Genomic DNA, 26,885 nt, shown 5'->3' with positions numbered 1-26,885 from the left:
CAGAGCCCTCTCTGTGGACATGCGGCTCTGTGTGGGCCGTGCTTAGGGTTACCACCTGTGCACTATTACTAATGAGAGCTTCCATTGTGGAGCGCTCATTAGTACAGTCTTTGCCCCCTCTTCTGCTTGTGTTAAAAAAAATGAATAAATAAATTAAACTCACCTCATCCATTTGATTGCGCCAGGGGAACTCTGGCTGCTCACTGGATGGGCAGAACAGGACCTGCGCTCCAGCATGATAGCATTGACTAGAAGTAGCAGGACCTACGAAACGTCATCACGCTGGAGCGCAGGTCTTGTCCTGTGCTTCCAGTGATCAGCGAGTGTTCACCGCGATGCGATCAAATGGATGAGGTGAGCTTTATTTTTTTTATTGCACAAAAAGAGTGGGGAAGGGGGCATTAATAATACTGTGGCCTCTAATAGGGGCATTAATAATACTGGGAGCCACTAATGGAGGGAAAAAAAAATACTAGGGAGGCACTAATGGAGGCATTATTTTATTGGGGACCATTAATGGGGGCCTTATTAATACTGGTGGGCACTAATGGAGCATTATTAATACTGGGGGCCACTAATGGAAGCTTTATTAATACTGGAGGCCAATAATGGGGGCCTTATTAATATTGGGGCAACTAATGGGGCATTATTAATACTGGGGGCCACTAATAAGGGCCTTATTAATACTGGGGGCCACTAATAGGGATCTTATTAACATTGGAGGCCACTAATAGGGCATTATTAATACTGGGGGCCACTAATGGGGCATTATTAACACTGGGGGCCATTAAAGGTATTAATACTGAGGGCCACTATTGGGGCCTTATTAATACTGGAGGCCACTAATAGGGCATTATTAATACTGGGGGCCACTAATGGGGGCCTTATAATACTGAGGGCCCCTACTGGAGCATTATCAATACTGGGGGCCACTAATGGGACATTTTAAATACTAGGGGACATTCATTTTACCGGAGTCTTTGTTAAGCCACGCTCCCACAGCTTAACTTGGCTGGTATTTTTCAGTATTCAGGTTAAATTGCCGTGTTGGCACTTTGAATTAAATAAGTGGGTTTTGGGTTGCAGTTTGGGCATTCGGTCTCTAAAGGGTTCGCCATCACTGGCCTAGAGGTCATCAATATCAGATTGGCAACGGCCAGACTCCTGCCACCGCCGCTGATCAGCTGTTTGAAGCTTCACTGCAGCCTCTTCCTAGGCCTGTGACATCACATACATCAGTCACGTGTGCAGCTTACCAAGCACGGCTGCTATGAAATGTATGGCGCTGTGTTTGGTAAGCTGCGAAGAGGCCGCAATGCTGACTGGAGCGTTGCCTTCTCCTCAAGCAGCTGACTAGTGGGGTACCCGGAGTTGGACCCCCACTGGCATCATATTGAAGACCTAACCTGAGAATAGACCATCAATATTAAACACCCAGAAAACCCGTTTAAGAAACCATTACCACTTTGAAATCATTTGCACTTTGAAATTTTCTGCTATTCCAAGTTTCCTAGACCCCGAAACCCACATAAGGAATATAGCAACATTTCTACACTGCTGGGGCATTCCCTAAGCAGCTTTGCCGTAGAGAAAAGCTCAGATGCCAGACAATTGCCATTGCAATCCGTTTCTTCTGAAGCATATGAAATAAAATATATATTCCTTACTTTGTTGGTTTCTAAGTTTTCACCATCTTTCAACTTCACAGGATCAATCTCACAGGGTTTATGTAACTCGCAGATCTAAGGAACACAAAAACCATACATAATATTCATAAGGAAGACATCAGTATTGTCCTACAGAGGGCGCAGGAACTTGTGTTCCTATACAGTAAAGCTGAACTCCCTGTAGACCGATGGGCCTCACAGATTGTTGGGGCTGAGTCACTGTGAAAGGAAATGTGCGGTTACTTGTTGATAAGTCAGCGTCCCATAAGATTACTGCCTCAGGTTGACCAGAGATGGTCTGAAAGGAGATATAGGCAGGGTGTAACCACCAGCTGTATGACTGGATGTGACACGTTAAGAAGACACTAACACATATGTTCCATGTCTTCTGCAGATGGTTAAAAAAAAAAAAAAAACAAGCAAACAATAACCGTAATCTAAGGTTTTAAATAAGCCAATGGTTCACACTGATCAGCTTTTCTATTTATATACTGTGGGTTTGACAATTAAGGAGCGACACACAAGTCATGTTCGAAGCATTTCTCATAAGGGATGCTTCATGATTGTGTCAGGCGACATCTCCTGGTACGTGGAGCTGTGATCACATCATCATCATCAGAATGATGTGCTTACAGCACTGAATGTGTTAACGCAGCTTTCCGCACTGCATTCTGATAAACAGCTATAATTAGTAACAGTTGGGTCGGTTTAGATGCTTGGAGCGTCTCAGTAAAGAATGAACATTCATATGAAAATTCTGGTTGTCTGGATGGAATGGTACATCATCTCTGCGTTTTGTCCTGCCTGCTCTTCTTGGTGTCACCACAACGAGCACCTTTCTGTGATGAAAACATTAACATTTTTCTTAAGAGAGAAAGCCATTTGTTAATGTCAAGGGAAAATAATTCCTCTGGCTTTTTCCTTGAAATCCGTTTAAAGCAGAAGGCGACAACTTATGGCTTTCCCCAGCTGTTTCTGGACTGCATCTTCTGCTACAAAAGCAAACATATTGCCGATTGTAGTTCAGCGGCCACCACTGAGACACAGGTTAGCTTACAAACATCTGCAGGAAATGTATGTCCAAGAAAAGCTCAGGAAGGAATTGTTGTACAGACTGGAGTAGGTCACAGCAGTCTGATAAAAAGACCCTCGTATAAGGACATGGAAAAGCCAATTTGTTGGGGATGGAAAACTAAGTATAGGCCCATGGAGCAGCAGAAAATAGGCAATTCATGAGTATACAGTATTTTTTAGACTATAAGACTCACTTTTTTTTAGCAGAAAAATGCTATAAGTGCATCTTATAGTCCGGAGTCATGGTGGACCAGCAGTGCCAGACCTCTTTAACTACTTCCTTAAGGATCCAGCAGAGTGCTCATACAACACTTTGCTGGATCAGTGATACAGCTGTGCGTCTGCTCACTTCTGTCTCCCTGCCCTACGTTGATCTGTGTGACCAGTGCAGGCAGGAGAGGAGAGTGAACGATCATAGAGAGGACGGTGCAAAACACCTCCCTCCCCATGCTGGAGGTCCCTAAGCAGCAGGGAAATAGATGAAAGTTCTGGCTTAGTGTAACTAAAGGATCTTTGATGCCATCAGTGGAAAAAGTCAGACCAATAAGAAGACTACTAGTATAAAATGTTTATTTTCTAATTTTCTGTTGTTTTAACCTTTGGTGGAGTCTTATGGTCAGTTGCGTCTTATAGTCAGAAAAATATGAGTATATATATATATATATATAATGATAAAAGAAATTATTATTTATTTTTTTTTTGGATTATTGGAATCTCCTGGTCCATATTTATATAGAGATGGAAGGGTTTTTATATACCCATTTTGTTTCTATATATTGAATAATTTGAATGGTAATGTTGAATATAGACTTCCAAGCAAGGTATCTTTTCTCCCTGAAAATAGGGGATCAGAAAATTAGATATTGGAATATATAGTATTCACCAGTAAACAACTCATGAGTTTTTAGTTATATTTTAGTAAGTATTGCCCTTATATTGTGATCCTGGACACTTTAGTGAAGATAGAAATATCCCACAGAGGCGTCCAGGATGATTGCCGCAAAAAACGCATCAAAACCGCATGGAAACCGCATGGTGTTAGATGCGTTTTTTGGTCCATTAGAAGCACCTGACTCACATCAATATGGGGATGAAAGGACTTTCACATACCCAGCTGCAAACACAATGTAGAGCATATTTTCTTTTTTTATCTGTGTAGAATGGTATTTTAAATATTAAGACCATTGTGACATGTGTGTTTTTTATATATATTAAAAATTATTTGACAATGTTTTTTTATAGCGAGGATTTTAATGGGAATAGACTCAATGAAACACTGGATCAAAAATTGATCCATTTCAGGTTTTTGGAACATCTTATCCAGACTTTTGGAAGAACTTCTCCACTATATAAGAAAGGGATTGTTTGGGGGACTGATAGCTACTGAGGAAGGGGTACTTCTAAACCCCGAAACGCGTCTAGCCTAGACAGGACCCCAACATTTGGACCACTTGGGAAGCTGGAGATTTGACTGGAAAGTCGCAAAGAAAGAACTACCTGGCACAAGAAAGGTACACTTGCTTTATTTCGGATATCCCTGTCATTTATCGAAAGAGACATACATAAAGGACATTGGATTATCGCCAAATTTTAAATATTTGACTTTCCCATACACATATCTGCCGAATATTTATACGAGTTTTTATTCTATTGTATTCCTCGAATTTTAGTATTTTATATTGTAGTATTTGTCATATTGGAGTACTGCACATTGTGTATTATGGTGTAGTGGACAGGTATTTTTATTACAGTTTTATATTATCATTGTCAATAAGTACAGTTATTCATGCTATTATATGTTAATAAATTTCAAATGGTCCAGATATCCTGAGAGTGCCCAGTTACTTTTGTTCTAATATATAATGATAGTTACAAATGTCAAGTATTACCTCATCTATAATAGGCTTCAATGTAACTTGAAGATAATGCATCCCGGCCAGTTTCATGGTCTCATCAATGCACTTGGATGTCAATGAATTCCCTCTGAAAATAGTATTTGGATCTCTGAGGAAGTAAAAAAAAAAAAAGAGAAAGGATGACTATGGTCCCAAAAATAATGGGTTATTGCCATGTTAAAAATGTTTTGATGACTGGATATCCCCTTGAATCTACTTAGTTCGGGTTACTCTGTTACATGGAATAGCATTTAATCATTGCTTACAAACTGAAATTGTTTCAGCTAAACTCTTGAACTGGACTATCTCATGCATACTCTGTGTGGACACTCAGTATGGTAGGGATCCGATATAGAACTGGTAGTAGTTATAGAGAAAAGGATGTTCTGCAAAATTCTGAATAAAGTTCACAAATCAAATAAAGTGAATACAAGTTTCTATATCTATCTATCTATCTATCTATCTATCTATCTATCTATCTATCTATCTATCTATCTATCTATATACACACACACATACACAGTCAGGTCCATAAATATTGGGACATTGACACAATTCTAACATTTTTGGCTCTATACACCACCACAATGGATTTGAAATGATGAAACAAACAAGATGTGCTTTAACTGCAGACTGTCAGCTTTAATTTGAGGGTAATTACATCCAAATCAGGTGAACGGTGTAGGAATTACAACAGTTTGCATATGTGCCTCCCACTTGTTAAGGAACCAAAAGTAATGGGACATAATAATCATAATCATAAATCAAACTTTCACTTTTTAATAATTGGTTGCAAATCCTTTGCAGTCAATTACAGCCTGAAGTCTGGAACACATAGACATCACCAGACGGTGGGTTTCATCCCTGGTGATGCTCTGCCAGGCCTCTACTGCAACTGTCTTCAGTTCCTGCTTGTTCTTGGGGCATTTTCCCTTAAGTTTTGTCTTCAGCAAGTGAAATGCATGCTCAATCGGATTCAGGTCAGGTGATTGACTTGGCCATTGCATAACATTCCACTTCTTTCCCTTAAAAAACTCTTTGGTTGCTTTTGCAGTATGCTTTGGGTCATTGTCCATCTGCACTGTGAAGCGCCGTCCAATAAGTTCTAAAGCATTTGGCTGAATATGAGCAGATAATATTGCCCGAAACACTTCAGAATTCATCCTGCTGCTTTTGTCAGCAGTCACATCATCAATAAATATAAGAGAACCAGTTCCATTGGCAGCCATACATGCCCACGCCATGACACTACCACCACCATGCTTCACTGATGAGGTGGTATGCTTAGGATCACGAGCAGTTCCTTTCTTTCTCCATACTCTTCTCTTTCCATCACTCTGGTAAAAGTTGATCTTGGTCTCATCTGTCCATAGGATGTTGTTCCAGAACTGTGAAGGCTTTTTTAGATGTCGTTTGGCAAACTCTAATCTGGCCTTCCTGTTTTTGAGGCTCACCAATGGCTTCCATCTTGTGGTGAACGCTCTGTATTCACTCTGGTGAAGTCTTCTCTTGATTGTTGACTTTGACATACATACACCTACCTCCTGGAGAGTGTTCTTGATCTGGCCAACTGTTGTGAAGGGTGTTTTCTTCACCAGGGAAAGAATTCTTCGGTCATCCACCACAGTTGTTTTCCGTGGTCTTCCGGGTCTTTTGGTGTTGCTGAGCTCACCGGTGCGTTCCTTCTTTTTAAGAATGTTCCAAACAGTTGTTTTGGCCACGCCTAATATTTTTGCTATCGCTCTGATGGGTTTGTTGTGTTTTTTTCAGCCTAATGATGGCTTGCTTCACTGATAGTGACAGCTCTTTGGATCTCATCTTGAGAGTTGACAGCAACAGATTCCAAATGCAAATAGCACACTTGAAATGGACTGTGGACCTTTTATCTGCTCATTGTAATTGGGATAATGAGGGAATAACACACACCTGGCCATGGAACAGCTGAGAAGACAATTGTCCCATTACTTTTGGTCCCTTAACAAGTGGGAGGCACATATGCAAACTGTTGTAATTCCTACACCGTTCACCTGATTTGGATGTAAATACCCTCAAATGAAAGCTGGCAGTCTGCAGTTAAAGCACATCTTGTTTGTTTTATTTCAAATCCATCGTGGTGGATAGAGCCAAAAATGTTAGAATTGCGTCGATGTCCCAATATTTATGGACCTGACTGTATGTATGTATATATATATATATATATATATATATATACATATATATACATACACATAGTGGATGATAGTTCGTGGATTGTGGGACTGAACTCATTTCTAAGACGTCACACTGATTCACAACCTCGTTTCCTGACCTCTGCAGATACATTCCTAATAACCACAGAACAATGAAGGCATAATAAGCTGCTCAGGCTGGTACATGTTCACATGGATATACTGATAATGCCACAGACTTTAACAATCTGGAGATGGAACAATTAACCCTTTGCTTGCATTCCTTCAACAACAAAACTGTTACTCACTGTGTTCTGTTTACTTCAGCGCAGGCAATGGCGCTGATGAAAGGCACAATCTTGCCATAATGTAAAAAAAGACGGACCAGAGGTATTGCAGCTTCCTGTTTTTCTCTGCACACTTCACCCAACACATGTGCAGCAGATGCTGAAACGGGCTGGAAAGCAGAGACATTGAAAGTTAAAATTTTCACATGGCATGAGGATAAATCTGATGAAGGTCACAGCAGACTATTCATATACCTAGTGTGAAGAATAGGGTGCCACTTTCATAACATTGAGCCATTAATATGCACAAAGCAGGGGTGCGCACAGAGATCAGCGGAGAAAAAAATGTCATGCTCAACCTCAGTCACTTTACTCAATCAGCAGGAAAAGTGCTTTATAAAAAGTGCACTCATTCTGAACACCAGATTCTCAATGTACTGTATTTACAGCATACAACTGACATACATACACTGCTAAATCTACCTCCATAAAGCTCTACATCCTCTACTTCTCTTCATATTGTATGTTCCAAAATCAGATGCATGCAGCCACCACTAGGGGGAGCTCCGTGCCTAGGAATTTCTAAAGATATTACGGTATTGAATCCAATGGAAGTTGTAAAATCTCTTTGCACTGAGCTCCCCTTTTGACAGCTTCATGAAAAGCTGTTTTAGGTCAGTAACAGAAGAAAGAGATTGGTGCCGGGCCCTCCTCCCCCTCCTCAAAATTAGTGTAAAAGCTTAGTTGCCCACTGCAACCAATCAGATTCCACCTTTCATTTTCCAAAGCAGAATCTGAAAAGTGGAATCTGATTGGTTGCTACGGGCAACTAAGCCAGTTTTCCTTTACACCAGTTTTGATAAATCTCCCCCTATATTTATTAGGCTAGTTTCACACTTGCGGCACAACATTCCAGCAGAGAAGCATAGCCTGATGAATTTTTGGCTGCAGAAGCAGGCTACAAGCCACTTTGCCTGCATAGACTCACTTGCACCATATGTGACTGTATTTATGTTTTCAATGTTTAATGGGAATTACAGCCAAATCACACTCTTAGGGCTCATGCACATGACCGTATGTATTTTGCGGTCCGCAAAAAATACGGATGACGTCCGATTGCATTCTGTATCTTGCAGAACAGAACAGCTGGCCCCTAATAGAACAGTACTATCCTTGCCCGTAATGCGGACAATAACAGGATATGCTCTATCCTTTTGCGGAACGGACATACGGAAATGGAATGCACACGGAGTAACTTCCGTTTTTTGTTTGCGGACCCATTGAAATGAATGGTTCTGCATATGGTTCACAAAAAAAACGGAACGGACACGGAAAGAAAATGCGTTCGTGTACATGAGCCCCTAAAGAGTTGCATGACTCCGATGCGACAACAAGCTGCAGACAAATCACAGACATTTTTGGTCATACAGCTAGCATGCAACTTGATGTTGTGTGACCGAAAGGAGTTTTCTGTGTCTGAGCCAGCAACAGCCTGGTGATTATATCAAGACCTCCTTCCTGCTGTGATATCTACCAGTAGATTACAAGCTACTATTTGACCATTACTGGCGGACAATGTATTCCGGGCCCTTTACTCTTAATAGGATAACTGTTACTACTCGTGTGTCCATAGACAGCTATGATCAGACACCTCTGGTCAAAGAACCCCACTGTGCCATAAGCACCTTGTGCAAAAGCTCTTGTTGCCCAACAGTTTTTTGATTGATGGTCTGTTTGGCTGTAGAGAGGCTACAGTGTTCATGATATTTTGTACTAATCAGATCTGCTGTCATTATGGCATAAAGTGATTATATATATATATATATATATATATATATATATATATATATATATATATATATATATTTTATATGGTACAATTTGATTATTTATAAAAAAAAAATAGGTACCGGTAACCCAAATTCTGGAAAATCAGGCTCTCCTATAAACACTAATAGCGGGTTTACACAGCCCGATAGTCGGGCAGATTATCGGGGATTAGCGTTTTTACGAATGCTCATTCCCGATAATCTGCCTGTCTAAATGTGCAGCAAACCCTCCAGATGAACGAGCGAAATGCTAATTTATTGGGTGAAACGGTCATTCGTGCAGGCACCTAAATTATAATTTCTGGGCAGCAGAGCGAGCTGTCTAAACAGTGATCTGCTGTCCAGAAACAATGCAGCTGTATTAGGACGAGCGATCGCTATAGCATTCACCTCTACATATTGTGGAGGTGATCGCTGCAGGTGGTCGCCCCCAATAAAAGAGCAGCCGACTGCCAGGAAGGAACGCTTTCTTGCAAATAATCGGCAGCTCCTCGGCACGTGTAACCCCATCTTAAAGCTAGTTATAAATACACATAATGGGAGAGTTTTCATATCGTGATCAAGTTGAAAGAAAAATAAAAAAAGCCATAACTTTTTTGTCCACATAGCCATAAAACGGCTTTTTCTGTAGGACAAGTTCTAATTTTAAATGGCACCATTTAATTCACCATATCACATATTGCAAAACAGGGGAAAAAAATGTTTATGGGGTGGATTCCTGTTCAGAGCAGGAGCGCACGGAGTCATTGGTTGCTATGACGCCGTGCGCTTCATGTCGCCGCTGCACTACAGTAATACACTATACGAGCAACCAATGACGCTGTGCGCTCCTGCTCTGAACAGGAATCTAGCCCGGCATACCACGGACCGCTCTCGGCCGCGGAACATGGCCGTGTGCATTCAGCCTTATTCTGTGGGTCAGTACGCTTTATGGCAGTACCAAATTTATATAGTTTTTATTATGTTTTTCTACTTAAAAAAAATTAAAAACCAAATTTAATAATTTTTACATTTTTGGATGCAAAGATAGCAATTTAGTTTTTTACAACTTATTTTTATATTGAAAATTGGGAAAGGGTAAGAACGGTTAAAATTTTTCGTAGTTTTTTTTTTTTTTTTATATTTTTGGGCAGCAGAGCAAGCTGCAGTAGTATACTATTGCAGTCTATGGGAATTTGTTGCACTGTCCAATAAGCCCTGCTTCAAGCAGGGATTAACAGACAGTTTGCTATGGCAGGCCTGAGAGCCTTCACAAGGCCCTAGGCTGTATTGGCAACTAATCAGAGCCCCACAAGATCGTCAGGTTCAGCTGATAAATTAATGTGTATGGGGAGCTCCCAAAACTCTGCTCCAATAGAGGATGAATCATTTTCATTTTGCCCAATCCTTGTGTTCTCCTCGGTGATAAGCTGCCTCCAGAAGTGTTTGCAAGCAGCTTTCTCCCCTCTCCGAAGTGGCATAACTAGAAAAGACTGGGCCCCACAGCAAATTTTTGAACGGACACCCCCCAGCAACTTCTTCGCAACTGCCGACTTTCATGCAACCCCCACTTTTGTGGCTAGCCAAGATCGCGCTTTCAGTTGAGGCCCGGCAGTGGCTCTGTCGGTTTCCTACATGTACCGTATATACTGTATGTCATGTCACTGTGTATACTGTCACTGTATATAATGTCATTGTATAATACTGTTGAGGAGGGCCTGACAAAAAAAAAAAAATCTTTTAGTCCTCCTAGGTGAGCCCCAAAGCAACCTCTTCCCCTATAGCTACTCCCCTGCCTCTTTCTATTAATACACATACATGTTGGGCTGATCTGAACGTGCATATGTATGAGGGATGCAGCAGAGATAGTCGTTGGCCGAACCATACTTAGGGCTCTTTCACACGAGCGGATGCTGTGAGTGGAATCCGCTGCGTGAAAGACAGCCAAACCCCGCTCCGGACAGCAGAGACACGGAGCATTAACATGATTGATAATGCTCCGTGCCTCGCTGTGATCTTTTTACTACAAAATCACGCTGACAACTTTATCTCACTGTTATTTTGTAGTAAAAAGATCACAGAGAGGCACGGAGCATTATCAATCATGTTAATGCTCCGTGTCTCTGCTGTCCGGAGAGGGGCTTGGCTCTCTTTCACGCAGCGGATTCCACGCACGGGATCTGCTCATGTGAAAGAGCCCTTAATGAATGTGTCGAACAGTCGATGTTCACAAATGCAAAGTCGGGTGAGGTTTTCGTCTAGGGTTATACTGTGAGACTGGTCATGGCCAGGATCGCAGAGTAGTGGTGATCCCATAGAAATAGTAATTTGTGCTGTGATCCCATTAAATTCTATTGGATCACAGCCATTCTACAATCCTGTCGTCTAAGCAGTGTTGCCATGTAGCCATCGCCCTAAAAGGGTTGTTCTAGCTCACCATTTCCACGGCGAGATGGGACTAAGTGCTGACCCCAGGTGGTTGGGCTTACAGAAACAGCTCAGCGGGCTGACACTCTGCTGTTTCCATAAGTCCCATTGTAGTGAATGGGAGCTATTCAAACAGCGTACTAGAACAAGCTATGCTGTGCAGCTCCTATTCACTACAATGGGAGTTACAGAATCATCTGTTTCCATAAGCCCAGCCACCTATAGACAATGCTTAGTCCCATCTTGCAATGGAAACACTGAGTTGGAACAGCCCCTTTATGGACCCTAGCGTGTATAAGTCAAAGTGTAGACCACTGAACATGTTAAAAGGCATTATAAAAAATAAATAAATAAAAATCACATAAGATCTAATAAATGAAGGATTCATTTTGCCAATTTTACAAAGGAAGACCTGGGTGTGTCAATTTAATATGTGAACACATTAAGAAATAAGTGTTTTTCTTCTTACCACAAGAGATTCAATAACTCAGAAAACCACAAAAAGCTATTTTTTAAACTAGAGGTTACAGACAGAGCAGCAACGCCTATTACTTTTACCTTAAGGAGGAAATATCTGTTATACAGAAATCTATATATACACTGCTCAAAAAAATAAAGGGAACACAAAAATAACACATCCTAGATCTGAGTTAATTAATGGAAATCAAATTTTTCAGCCCATGGAGGTCTGGATTTGGAGTCACTTAAAATTAAAGTGGAAAAACACACTACAGGCTGATCCAACTTTGATGTAATGTCCTTAAAACAAGTCAAAATGAGGCTCAGTAGTGTGTGTGGCCTCCACGTGCCTGTATGACCTCCCTACAACGCCTGTGCATGCTCCTGATGAGGTGGCGGACGGTCTCCTGAGGGATCTCCCAGACCTGGACTAAAGCATCTGCCAACTCCTGGACAGTCTGTGGCGCAACGTAACGTTGGTGGTTAGAGCGAGACATGATGTCCCAGATGTGCTCAATTGGATTCAGGTCTGGGGAACGGGCGGGCCAGTCCATAGCATTAATGCCTTCGTCTTGCAGGAACTGCTGACACACTCCAGCCACATGAGGTCTAGCATTGTCTTGCATTAGGAGGAACCCAGGGCCAACCGCACCAGCATATAGTCTCACAAGGGGTCTAAGGATCTCATCTCTGTAACTAATGGCAGTCAGGCTACCTCTGGCAAGTACATGGAGGGCTGTGCGGCCCTCCAAAGAAATGCCACCCCACACCATTACTGACCCAATGCCAAACCGGTCATGCTGGAGGATGTTGCAGGCAGCAGAACGTTCTCCACGGCGTCTCCAGACTCTGTCACGTCTGTCACATGTGCTCAGTGTGAACCTGCTTTCATCTGTGAAGAGCACAGGGCGCCAGTGGCGAATTTGCCAATCTTGGTGTTCTCTGGCAAATGCCAAACGTCCTGCACGGTGTTGGGCTGTAAGCACAACCCCCACCTGTGGACGTCGAGCCCTCATATCACCCTCATGGAGTCTGTTTCTGACCGTTTGAGCAGACACATGCACATTTGTGGCCTGCTGGAGGTCATTTTGCAGGGCTCTGGCAGTGCTCCTCCTGTTCCTCCTTGCACAAAGGCGGAGATAGCGGTCCTGCTGCTGGGTTGTTGCCCTCCTACGGCCTCCTCCACGTCTCCTGATGTACTGGCCTGTCTCCTGGTAGCGCCTCCATGCTCTGGACACTACGCTGACAGACACAGCAAACCTTCTTGCCACAGCTCGCATTGATGTGCCATCCTGGATAAGCTGCACTACCTAAGCCACTTCTGTGGGTTGTAGACTCCGTCTCATGCTACCACTAGAGTGAAAGCACCGCCAGCATTCAAAAATGACCAAAACATCAGCCAGAAAGCATAGGAACTGTGAAGTGGTCTGTGGTCACCACCTGCAGAACCACTCCTTTATTGGGGGTGTCGTGCTAATTGCCTATAATTTCCACCTGTTGTCTATCCCATTTGCACAACAGCATGTGAAATTGATTGTCACTCAGTGGACAGTTTGATTTCACAGAAGTGTGATTGACTTGGAGTTACATTGTGTTGTTTAAGTGTTCCCTTTATTTTTTTGAGCAGTGTATATATATAAAAAAGGACGTATGTGTTTATGTATGTTCCGCAAAAACGCAACCATCCATTTCAACAAAACTTGGAATATACATCCCTTGCTACCAGGAAAGAAATCTTGTGGGGGTCTCAGCTCTCTAGGACGTACCGTTCCTGAGATATTCCCAGAAAATGACCTGCATTATCCAATACAAGGCTGCAAGTCTTTCTATTCATATGACAACTGCCATACACACGGTCACATGTTCCTTATCAGCCAATAGCTCGCAGGCCCTTAGTCTCCACATACACACAGTTTTACTCCAGGTTTCCATAACAACTCAGCCAACCCAAGTCACACGACACATAGGGCACAACTACACTGCTACATGCATCCATCTTGGATGGATTTTTTTGCCACTGTCGTGTCACAGTTGCAACGCGACACCATAGCCTATCATTATCAAAATTGTTGAGACAAAATGTCGCACAACACATGTCGTCGTGTAGCCCTAGCCTTAAGGTGAAGTGCCCTGTGGAGGTCACTGTTAACGGGGCCGGGCACCGTGGAGCTCACTGTTAAAGGGGCGGGCACCGTGGAGGTCACTGTTAAAGGGGCGGGCACCGTGGAGGTCACTGTTAAAGGGGCGGACACCATGGAGGTCACTGTTAAAGGGGCGGACACTGTGGAGGTCACTGTTAAAGGGGCGGACACTGTGGAGGTCACTGTTAAAGGGGCGGACACTGTGGAGGTCACTGTTAAAGGGGCGGACACTGTGGAGGTCACTGTTAAAGGGGCGGACACTGTGGAGGTCACTGTTAAAGGGGCGGACACTGTGGAGGTCACTGTTAAAGGGGCGGACACTGTGGAGGTCACTGTTAAAGGGGCAGGCTGCTGTGAAGGTTTTAAGAAGGCTGGGCACTGTGGGGGGGGGGGGGTCACTGTTAAGGGGTGGGGGTGGGGCTGTGGAGTTCACTGTTATTACGACACACAAACATTAAGTGAAATAGATGAAATATACCCGTGCGAAGCCGGGTCCTTTTGCTAGTATTAAAATATATGTTGGAATCTTCCATGTCATTGATACACTGCTTGTGCCACCTATAAAATATGTATAATTGGTGGATGTATTCATGGAAGAGAATACAAATTCTCTTTAGAATGGCAACATTTTCCTTGTTTACATGGAATGTATCATCAGAATAGGACATATTATTTAAATCCTTTTTATAAAAAAAATTTATTTACCTTATTTTCCCCCCAAAAAAAATGTCATTGAGTCATTTAGGCCGAATACTAATGAGCACTTCCATTATGGAAGCGCTCATTAGTACCGGAGGAACGGTGAAGGTTCTGTACTCACTGCTTCCTGTGGCTGCGCACAGTGTGAGGGCACTCTGTGACCTGCCGACGGCAGAAGGAAGAAGAGCGCTGGAGGTGAGGAGCAGTGGCGTCCGGAGCAGGAGAGGTAAGTGGATTTTTATTTTATGTTATCTGAGGCATAGGGGCTGATTAAAATGCTGGGGCTGACCTATGGCATGAGGGCTGATTAAAAGTCTGGGGATGGATTAAATGAGGCTGGGGGCTCATATGAGGCATGGGGGTCTCATCTCCGGTCTGAATGGGGGTCTTATTTATATTGGGGATGTTATCTGAGGTCTGAATGGGGGTCTTATTTATATTGGGGTTGTTATCTGAGGTCTGATTGGGAGTCATTCACATTGGAGTCTGAGCTGAGGTTTGATCTGAGGTCTTATTGGAGTCTTATTAACATTGGGGGTCTGATCTGAGGTCTGATTGAGGGTCTTATTAACATTAGGGGTCTGATTGAGGGTCTTATTAACATTAGGGGTCCGATTGGGGCTATGAGCTGAGGTCTGATTAACATTGGTGGTCTGTTTGAGGCTGTGAGCTGAGGTCTAATGAAAAATATTTTTTTTCTTATTGTCCCCCTGTAAAACCTGCGTCATATGGGCCGGGTGAGTCTTATAGGGCGGAAAATACAGTATTACCTTTTAGGGGATTTTACTCTCTTGTACTGCTGGATTGAAGCGAATAGGGATAGCAGGGGGTGCATGTGGGTGTTTTGACTCTCACTAGATGGCGACTATTGAGGAAAAGAAGAACTGGGCATGCTGGGTTTTAACATGCCCATTTCTTTGCTATCATCGGTGATAAACTGCCTGCCGAGAACAAATGCACACTTAGAGTAGCTGAACCTACGTGTTTATGGGAAAAGGGATTGGGAGCAATATCTGTCGGCCGAACTAGTGTTTGACTGACAACTATCTAAAGGGCCTTTTACATGGGCCGAGAATCCTCCAGATAATCGGTAAGAAGTGTTCATAGGAATGCTCGATAGCGATTATCTGGTGGTGTAAAGTTTCCACCGTAAATGTATAATTTGTGTAGGCACCTAAATCATCCTTTGCCAGCAGCGGATCGTGCTGTGTAAACATGCTCTGCTGCCGGCAAAAAACGTGTCTGCATGGGGAAGAGCAATGGCATTAGCGATAACTCTTCCTCATACTGTGGAGGAGATCACTGCATGTAAATGCAGCTGTCTTCACTGATGAGTAGGCGCTTGCCGGTAAGAAACGCTTACTTCCCGACAATCGCTTGCAAAATTGGCCAGTGTAAAGGGGTCTTAAGAGGTTTGGCTATTTGAACACAATAGAGATAAATACTCTGTATGCAGCTCGTTACTCACTGATGTCTGGAGAGTAGGCTATAGTCCATCACTGAAGACGGGGGCAATCTGTAACAGTTCTCTGTCATCAGACTCTCATACATCTCAGCTGCCTTAATGCGCACACACACACCTTGATTAACTTTCTATACAGGTAATACAGGAAGGGTCTATCTCCAATATGGCTGCCCCTGGAAAGTTTTTTAACAGTAAATACTGCAGCTATAAATTTGAAAAACTAAAGCTTTTGTTCCACTATTATGGTGTAAAAAGTCAGGAATTATGGAACTTTTCTCAAGTATCAAGAAAGGGGTGGAGCTTAGATTGAGGGGCAAGACTTTGCTCGTCCCGCCGGATTTACTATAACTTACGCTAGAAACTGGAGTCAGTTATGTCTGAAGCCTACGCCAGCCCCTACCTAGAGCAGGCTTCAATTTCTGGTGCATGGACTGCCATGGGCATCTGCCACTTAATATATTAGGTGCATCTTAGGGTGGGTTCATATCACATTTTATGCCTCCATTGGAAGTAAGATATGTTAGAAAAAAAAAGGATCCAAAAATGCAGCCCACAACGTTCTTGTATCTGGCATAGTCCAGTAAAAAAAAACGTATACATTATTTTTTTTTTTTACAATGAAACTCAATGGTGAACAAATGCCACTGTATGGCATCAGTCTGAGGCATTCGTTTCACGTATTCCTTAAACGGATGGGAAAAACGTGATGTGAACCCAGCTTTAATCCGGCGAGCAGGGATCAGGACTAGTGTATGGGAACACCAACCTTGACAAATGTCCCTCAATATTTCTCCTCTAAAAATATAAATCTAATCCTAGTGTATAAAACCAAAATTATATACTGACCTCAACATCTCCAGACTTTAATAAGAGGTCTCTGAGGCAGTTGTAGTACTCGCTTGCAAATACATGATCTTCAGTGTAAACTACATTGAGCCTTAGTGAGCCAAGATCCTCAGGCTTGCCTGATTTTCCATTATCCCTGGGCTGAAGCAAGTACCTGGCAAAAATTAAAGAGATATACATTATAGTGCATACTATAAGTCTTTTTAAAGGGGACTTAGCAAATGATGGCATCTCGCTAGGATAAGCCATAACTTACTAATCAGAGAGGGTTTGAAAGCTTGTACCCAGACAATCAATGAAAATCAAAGGCGTTCTCTGGGCTTTTTCATATTGATAGCCTAGTCTCAGGACAGGTCATCAATATCAGATTGGCGGGGGTCCGACACTCAGCTGTTTGAGGAGACGGTGCGCACTGTGCACACATGCAGTCTCCCTTCCTGTCCGCTGCTGCTGTCCCATAGACATAGTTGTCTCGTCTCCTCAAACAGCTGATCGGCGGGGGTGCCGGGTGTCGGACCCCTGATGATCTAATATTGATGACCTATCGTGAGGATAGGTCAGCAAAGTGAAAGAGCCCGGACAACTTCTTTATGGGCCAAAGCCAGTTTCACAATTCCTCTACATGGTGCAGAATTCGACTGTACTGTTAATACCAGACACAGGGCCACGGCAGAGCTTAGTAAAACTCGACTGGGACCTTAGTGATCTACAGAAAATGCCACCCTTTCTTTCTAGTGATCAGTGGGGATCCTTGTGGTCAGTAAAGCTGGCAATACACAAGTCACTTGAACCTGGAGTTCACCATGATCCTTTGTACTTGAAGGACATGTGCAGCTCTCATTGTACAGACATAGTATAGACATACAGCTGAGGAGTCACGTTTATGGTGGGGTCCCCAAAAAGCATCCCAAATGTAAGATCAGCATACCATACCATATCCTAAACTAGTGATGCTAACCTCTGGCACTCCATCTGTGGTGAAACTATGACTCCCAGCATGCTCCATTCATTTATATGGAGTTCTGAGAACAGCCAAGCAACTGTGCATCTTGGGAGTTGTAGTTTTACCACAGCTGGAGCGCCGGAGGTCAGCCATCACAGTCCTATACCATCAATTCTAGCACACAAAAGATGATCGCACACTGCTACCAAGATTCCTGCTTTTCTGTGAGCTGCAGTCTAATTCAGACATATTCAATGTCAGTCAAATACAATTATAGGACTATATCTGAAGGGTAAGCCATCATGAATGGTTACACCCAATGACAGTCTATGACACAGAGACAATAACATACAGTAGTCTGCAGACATTATTTACTGGTTGGTCTAGGTTTAGGAAACTGCTTTATACCCCATAAAGAGGTTTATTCACAGTAATATAGAGTGTCCGGCTCCCAGGGAACAGGAATGTTGGCGTCTCACATTGATCTGTCCTCTAGGACTGCAGTGGGGAGTGCACAAGCATGGACATGTGAGAAACAGCCGAGTTAATGAAAAATCAAGATATTGGATATACTAAGCATGCCCGGGAGGTAAGGCACATAACTACTGCAAAGGTTTATTGGAAAAGATAGACAGAGAGAGCCATCACCTGGGTGAATTGTGCGCTGCTTCACACCAACAGATCCAGACATGTACACACACTATCGAATGAGATTCAAGGCCCCTTTACACTGAACAATTAAGGCTACATTAACAGTCGCATCATGGACGGATCCGTTCAGATAATACAACCGTCTGCATCCGTTCAGAACGTATCCGTTTGTATTATCTTTAACATAGCCAAGACGGATCCGTCTTGAACACCATTGAAAGTCAATGGAGGACGGATCCGTTTTCTATTGTGTCAGTGAAAACGGATCCGTCCCCATTGACTTACATCGTTTGGCTCAGTTTCATCATACGGACACCAAAACGCTGCCTACACATTAAGCAATAAAACATGTCATTTTCAGCAGCAGCAGCATCCACTGATGATCTAATATGTACTGGATGCAGCTATACCCACATGTCAGGAATGAACTCGGCCCACTGGATTAGTCTTAAAAATCGTAAAAAACAAATGAAATAGCGCTATCAAATATATACCATGCGTCGTAGCAGCTGGATTGTCGGAGGACCTTGAGTGGAATTTTAAGCTCTCCAAGAAACTCATCTCCAAACTTTAGATTACTTGCATTCCATAGGTCAACCCTGCAGAGGATATCACAGGTTATATGAAGAGAGCGTAATACAGGCATAAGATCAGATACTAAATGCAAGATTTGATCCTAAGACAATAGAATACATTTCAACCCCCCCAAAAAGGAACAGAGAAACTGCCACTTCATGTGCAGTGCATACAAATTGTGTGACTAAGAGATCTCACAGTCTGAGCCCTGGCTGGAGTCCAGTCTTTGACATCACCCCTTGCAGATAGGTTTCCTCAGCTGCTGGCTCAGTCATAGAGAGAAGGGAAGGCACTATTATCGAGGTTCAATGACTAAATGATGGTAGTTTTCAATCATTTATATGATTATGAATGTTGTAGTACTGCAGTACTGTGATTTATGACAGGGAAAAAATTATACAAATGTCAGCATATGAGTTGGTTCACACATGGCGAGTCCACTGCGGATTTTCTGCAGCAAAATGGGATTAAAACAGTTCGCCCAAAAAAACAAAAACAAACAAAAAACCCTGGACTAAAATGAAGTTTTTTTTACTGTGGCATTGGTGCAAGCTGCAGGTAAAAAAACACAGCACAAATTCATACACTGTGGATTGAAAACCTGCAGGTGTGGGTTTTCTCCACAGTACACTGATGGGATTTCGTAAAATATCATCCATTTTGCTGGTACTGTACAGTGCTGTGGATTTGTTGAATCGCAGTGTTTACACGACATGTGGACAGACTCTGACTGAATGGAATTTGAGCTATGGCAGCTTAACCACTTAAGGACCACAGGTTTATACCCCCCTAAAGACCAGGCCCTTTTTTACAAATCGGCACTCCACAACTTTAGCGGTTTATTGCTCGGTCATGCAACTTACCACCCAAATGAATTTTACCTTCTTTTCTTCTCACTAATAGAGCTTTCATTTGGTGGTATTTCATTGCTGCTGACATTACTTTTTTTGTTATTATTTGAAATTTAAAGGGTTTCTGTCACCTCATTAAACCGTTTTTTTTTTTTTTTCTTTAATAATAATCCCTATAGTGCGATCTCATGATACGTCTTCTCTTCCGGGTGTATGCGATGACGTCATCGACGCAGGCGCATTGAGGATGGAACGGTCGAGCAGAGCGGCCGCCTCTCAGTGCGCCTGCGCCGATTGAAGCCAGGCACGGCGCAGGCGCGAGATTTCAAATTCTAACAGCGCCAGCAGAGAAGGATTACCTTCCCTGGCCCTGTCAATCAGCATGCCGAGGGGGCGTCATTACCATCGGAGGATGCGGCTGCTACCAGCAAGTAGCCGCCCTACTTGCTGGTAGCAAGGTAATTAGCATATTTTAAAAATCGTTTTTTAGCAAAATCTACTGAACCAAAATTATTAATTTGATTATGTATCATGAGATCGCACTATAGGGATTATTATTAAAGAAAAAAAAAAAAACAGTTTAATGGGGTGACAGAAACCCTTTAACGATTTTTTTGCAAAAAAATGACATTTTTCACTTTCAGTTGTAAAATTTTGCAAAAAAAACGACATCCATATATAAATTTTGCTCTAAATTTATTGTTCTACATGTCTTTGATAAAAAAAAAATGTTTGGGTAAAAAAAAAATGGTTTGGGTAAAAGTTATAGCGTTTACAAACTATGGTACAAAAATGTGAATTTCCGCTTTTTGCAGCAGCTCTGACTTTGAGCACCTGTCATGTTTCCTGAGGTTCTACAATGCCCAGACAGTACAAACACCCCACAAATTACCCCATTTCGGAAAGTAGACACCCTAAGGTATTCGCTGATGGGCATAGTGAGTTCATAGAACTTTTTATTTTTTGTCACAAGTTAGCGGAAAATGATGATTCTTTTTTATTTTTATTTTTTTCTTACAAAGTCTCATATTCCACTAACTTGTGACAAAAAATAAAAACTTCCATGAACTCACTATGCCCATCAGCGAATACCTTGGGGTGTCTTCTTTCCAAAATGGGGTCACTTGTGGGGTAGTTATACTGCCCTGGCATTCTAGGGGCCCAAATGTGTGGTAAGGAGTTTGAAATCAAATTCTGTAATAAATGGCCGGTGAAATCCGAAAGGTGCTCTTTGGAATTTGAGCCCCTTTGCCCACCTAGGCTGCAAAAAAGTGTCACACATGTGGTATCTCCGTATTCAGGAGAAGTTGGGTAATGTGTTTTGGGGTGTCATTTTACATATACCCATGCTGGGTGAGATAAATATCTTGGTCAAATGCCAACTTTGTATAAAAAAATGGGAAAAGTTGTCCTTTGCCAAGATATTTCTCTCACCCAGTATGGGTATATGTAAAATGACACCCCAAAACACATTCCCCAACTTCTCCTGAATACGGAAATACCACATATGTGACACTTTTTTGCAGCCTAGGTGGGCAAAGGGGCCCATATTCCAAAGAGCACCTTTCGGATTTCACTGGTCATTTTTTACAGAATTTGATTTCAAACTCCTTACCACACATTTGGGCCCCTAGAATGCCAGGGCAGTATAACTACCCCACAAGTGACCACATTTTGGAAAGAAGACACCCCAAGGTATTCGCTGATGGGCATAGTGAGTTCATGGAAGTTTTTATTTTTTGTCACAAGTTAGTGGAATATGAGACTTTGTAAGGGAAAAAAATAAAAATAAAAAAATCATCATTTTCCGCTAACTTGTGACAAAAAAATATAAAAAAGTCTAGGAACTCGCCATGCCCCTCACGGAATACCTTGGGGTGTCTTCTTTCCAAAATGGGGTCACTTGTGGGGTAGTTATACTGCCCTGGCATTTTCCAGGGGCCCTAATGTGTGGTAAGTAGGTAAATGACCTGTGAAATCCTAAAGGTGCTCTTTGGAATGTGGGCCCCTTTGCCCACCTAGGCTGCAAAAAAGTGTCACACATGTGGTATCGCCGTATTCAGGAGAAGTTGGGCAATGTGTTTTGGGGTGTCTTTTTACATATACTCATGCTGGGTGAGAGAAATATCTCGGCAAAAGACAACTTTTCCCATTTTTTTATACAAAGTTGGCATTTGACCAAGATATTTCTCTCACCCAGCATGGGTATATGTAAAATGACACCCCAAAACACATTGCCCAACTTCTCCTGAGTACGGCGATACCAGATGTGTGACACTTTTTTGCAGCCTAGATGCACAAAGGGGCCCACATTCCTTTTATGAGGGCATTTTTAGACATTTGGATCCCAGACTTCTTCTCACGCTTTAGGGCCCCTAAAATGCCAGGGCAGTATAAATACCCCACATGTGACCCCATTTTGGAAAGAAGACACCCCAAGGTATTCAATGAGGGGCATGGCGAGTTCATAGAAATTTTTTTTTTTGGCACAAGTTAGCGGAAATTGATTTTTTATTTATTTTTTTCTCACAAAGTCTCCCTTTCCGCTAACTTGGGACAAAAATTTCAATCTTTCATGGACTCAATATGCCCCTCACGGAATACCTGGGGGTGTCTTCTTTCCGAAATGGGGTCACATGTGGGGTATTTATACTGCCCTGGCATTCTAGGGGCCCTAAAGCGTGAGAAGAAGTCTGGAATATAAATGTCTAAAAAATTTTACGCATTTGGATTCCGTGAGGGGTATGGTGACTTCATGTGAGATTTTATTTTTTGACACAAGTTAGTGGAATATGAGACTTTGTAAGAAAAAAATAATAATTTCCGCTAACTTGGGCCAAAAAAATGTCTGAATGGAGCCTTACAGAGGGGTGATCAATGACAGGGGGGTGATCAATGACAGGGGGGGGTGATCAATGACAGGGGGGTGATCAGGGAGTCTATATGGGGTGATCACCCCCCTGTCATTGATCACCCCCCTATAAGGCTCCATTCAGATGTCCGTATGTGTTTTGCGGATCCGATCCATGTATCCGTGGATCCGTAAAAATCATACGGAAATCTGAATGCAGCCTGACAGGGGGGGTGATCAATGACAGGGGGGGTGATCAATGACGGGGGGGTGATCAGGGAGTCTATATGGGGTGATCACCCCCCTCTGGAAGGCTCCAGGGAGACGCCTGTATGTGTTTTGCGGATCCGATCCATCTATCAGTGGATCCGTAAAAATCATGCGGACGTCTGAATGGAGCTTTACAGGGGGTGATCAATGACAGGGGGGTAATCAATGACAGGGGGGTGATCAGGGAGTCTATATGGGGTGATCACCACAGTCATTGATCATGCCCCTGTAAGGCTCCATTCAGACGTCCGTATGCGTTTTGCGGATCTGATCCATCTATCAGTGGATCCGTAAAAATCATGCGGACGTCTGAATGGAGCTTTACAGGGGGTTATCAATGACAGGGGGGTAATCAATGACAGGGGGGTGATCAGGGAGTCTATATGGGGTGATCACCACAGTTATTGATCATGCCCCTGTAAGGCTCCATTCAGACGTCCGTATGTGTTTTGCGGATCTGATCCATCTATCAGTGGATCCGTAAAAATCATGCGGACGTCTGAATGGAGCTTTTACAGGGGGTTATCAATGACAGGGGGGTGATCAGGGAGTCTATATGGGGTGATCAGGGGTGATCAAGGGTGAATAAGGGGTTAATAAGTGACGGGGGGGGGGTGTAGTGTAGTGGTGCTTGGTGCAACATATTACTGAGCTACCTGTGTCCTCTGGTGGTCGATCCAAACAAAGGGGACCACCAGAGGACCAGGTAGCAGGTATATTAGACGCTGTTATCAAAACAGCGTCTAATATACCTGTTAGGGGTTAAAAAAAACACATCTCCAGCCTGCCAGCGAACGATCGCCGCTGGCAGGCTGGAGATCCACTCTCTTACCTTCCGTTCCTGTGAGCGCGCGCGCCTGTGTGCGCGCGTTCACAGGAAATCTCGGCTCACGCGAGATGACGCCAATCGGCGTTAGTGTGACCTGGGAGCGCCGCAGAAATGACGCCTTTCGGCGTTAGTGTGACGGTAAGTGGTTAAAGAGTCACTGTAATTTCACACAATTTAATTTAATTTAATAGAGAATGGTATAACTAGCAAATTTGGCAATCACGTAAATCATTTAAAAAATATGCCTGCATCTACCTGAAAAAAAAAAAAGCCACTAGGGGTCTCACTTCCACCTAATTTGCAGTTCACTGTCTGTTGTCAGGCAAAATTCTTCCTGGTAACAGAGACTCAGAAGACAGCTGAGAGGAAGTGGGGGGGGGGGTCAGAGCTAACTGAGCTCCTGAGCTTATACACAGCTTCTGAATATCACAGGACTCTCCAGCCTTTCTGTAAGTGTGATTTATCCCTCCTTTTCTGTTCTGTGAGCTACAGAGCTCAAAACAAACATAGTGGGAACTAAGTGAAAGGATGTAACAGTAGTACATTGCTTCTGAGTGAAATGCATCTAGCTGTACAGCTGAAACAGGGAATAATATAGCTGAAAGAGACATAAGGGAAGCCCAAACATAGCTGTTCCTTCACAGTTATTATTGTACAAAGAAGCACAGCCAATATGCAAACTTTTTTGGAAAACTCAGGTACACTTTAAGTCTTCAATCATCAAAAAAAGAGAATCCCTTCATAAAAATGAAAATGCCAAGCCCAATGTGGATAGGTCTACAACCCAGCCTAGTGCAACTATATTTTCTTGCAGATGTGTCACTTGGGGGAAGGAACGGCTCTAAGAATACTTCCTGCTTAGAGATGTGGCTGTCACTTTAAGAACCCACCCAGACTTGGCTTTGAAGGGTAGGGTGAAAAAAGTAAGCGAAACAAACGCTGGAGAATACATTTCACTCATACAGCACATCCTCATCCCATTATGCACTTCGATTTTGGTCTTTTCCCACCTTATCTCCATCTTGTCTACATCATCCTCTTCTATTTCAAAATGGGATTTCTTGTTGTAACTACTGGGCTTTGTCACCTGAATGACAAAGAGGAAAAAAATTAATAAAATGACACAAAACGTTCCATTTTTTCCATCTGATTTGTATTATCTATATCATATTAAATGATCAGTAATTTCTCTGTACTACGAAGCTGTGTACCACCAGATGGTTCACTGTAGGAGAGAACAGCACCGTAATACAGTGTCCAGTGGAGCATGGGACAATTTTTCCTGAGGCATATAGACACAGGGGGGGATTTATCAAACTGGTGCCCATAGCAACCAATCAGGCTCCACCTTTTATTTTTCACAGCTCCTTTGGAAAATGAAAGGTGGGCTCTGACTGGCTTCTATGGGAAACTAAGCCAGTTCTACTTTACACCAGTTTGATGATTCTCCCCCATAGAGTATATCGCCATCTCTGAGAAAACATAGAAAAATGTTTCATTATGTTTGGCCAATATGTCACACAAGATGATGATGATATGTAACAAAAATGCTTTTGCTGGAAGATTGGAAATGATTGCTTTTACATATATTGCACCACACAATTTCATAGGCGGAAATACAGCATATGTCAAAACCAACACTTCATACATAACATAGGTCACTGATAGTCTACTGAAGGAAAGGGGAGCACTTAATGAATTATCAAGATGTTACTCTACTTTGCAAAGATGCTAACCAACTTCTGACACACCTTAGAGTAGGACCGCAACAAGGTTTTCTAGTGAAGGATGTAAAAACCTAACCACAGTTGATATTCTCGTTTTACATGGGTGTGGTAGGTGTGGACCAAAATCCTACTCATGTTTTTGCAGAACTATTATAAAGGGTGTTAAATCTCAAAGTGCAGGATTTAGAGTGTATTAACAATAAAAAGAAATAGCAGGTGAATAAGACAATCAACAGGGAAAATAAAGCACTACATGACACATAATGAAACCAATGGCATACATCCAGTCTCAAGACGATCCTGCAAATTGGTCTATGAAAGGACTTATGAAAGCGCCACCCCCAAGGTGGGTGTTTCTGTACATTGCGCGTGTTCCTAGGTGGTCCAAAAGGGTGGCGCTTAAATGTAATTTTTTAATTTTTAAATATTGTAAGTATGAAATTGGTACCCATGCTGTGATAGATCATCCAGAGAAAAAAATTATTTTTGGTATTGGTTCATGGTTCTAGTGAATAGAGGGAGTCCAAGCAGATTACTTCCTTCTATTAACTTATGCGCTCTAGTAAGACATATGGAAGAGAACTACCACTAAGTCACACTATGGGACCGAAGTGGTGAGCAACTCTTGTGCTGTGCACTACAAGGTACAGCAAGCAGCAGAATCTGATTGCCTGCTACAGGTCACTACGATTTTATGAAATTTTTATTATTGTTGACCATATTTATACAAAAAATTTTAAAATCATGTGAAAACAGTTCACACAATTTTCAAATAGTATGTCTCTTCAAAATGCAATACATAGTCCCCTATTTGGAGACCCAGACCTTCCCCTCTGATATTTATGTATATTTCCCCTACAAGTAAAAAAGATTAACCTTCTCTACCAGCCAACAAGCATCAAACAGGTTCAAAATCAATATACAGTACAGACCAAAAGTTTGGACACACCTTCTCATTCAAAGAGTTTTCTTTATTTTCATGACTATGAAGGCATCAAAACTATGAATTAACACATGTGGAATTATATACATAACAAACAAGTGTGAAACAACTGAAAATATATGTCATATTCTAGGTTCTTCAAAGTAGCCACCTTTTGCTTTGATTACTGCTTTGCACACTCTTGGCATTCTCTTGATGAGCTTCAAGAGGTAGTCCCCTGAAATGGTCTTCCAACAGTCTTGAAGGAGTTCCCAGAGATGCTTAGCACTTGTTGGCCCTTTTGCCTTCACTCTGCGGTCCAGCTCACC

General features: G+C 42.5%; 1 protein-coding gene across 2 annotated transcripts in view; it reads right to left on the bottom strand.

Moving 5' to 3' along the window:
• Positions 1–26,885, bottom strand: part of RASA3 (RAS p21 protein activator 3) — a 240,124-nt gene that overhangs the window by 36,807 nt on the left and 176,432 nt on the right. For both annotated transcript variants that reach the window (XM_040425082.1, XM_040425083.1), the window contains 6 exons: positions 24,918–24,994; positions 19,025–19,129; positions 16,937–17,090; positions 7,113–7,261; positions 4,631–4,745; positions 1,668–1,742 (listed from right to left, as the gene is read on the bottom strand). In XM_040425082.1, the coding sequence (XP_040281016.1) occupies positions 1,668–1,742; positions 4,631–4,745; positions 7,113–7,261; positions 16,937–17,090; positions 19,025–19,129; positions 24,918–24,994 (675 nt within the window). The remainder of the gene's footprint in view (positions 1–1,667; positions 1,743–4,630; positions 4,746–7,112; positions 7,262–16,936; positions 17,091–19,024; positions 19,130–24,917; positions 24,995–26,885) is intronic.

This window comes from Bufo bufo, chromosome 3, assembly GCF_905171765.1.
Source record: "Bufo bufo chromosome 3, aBufBuf1.1, whole genome shotgun sequence".
In the NCBI taxonomy this organism is placed as follows: Eukaryota; Metazoa; Chordata; class Amphibia; order Anura; family Bufonidae; genus Bufo; species Bufo bufo.
The sequence above is the reverse complement of the archived record's forward strand: the minus strand, read 5'-3'. Positions and strand labels throughout refer to the sequence as shown.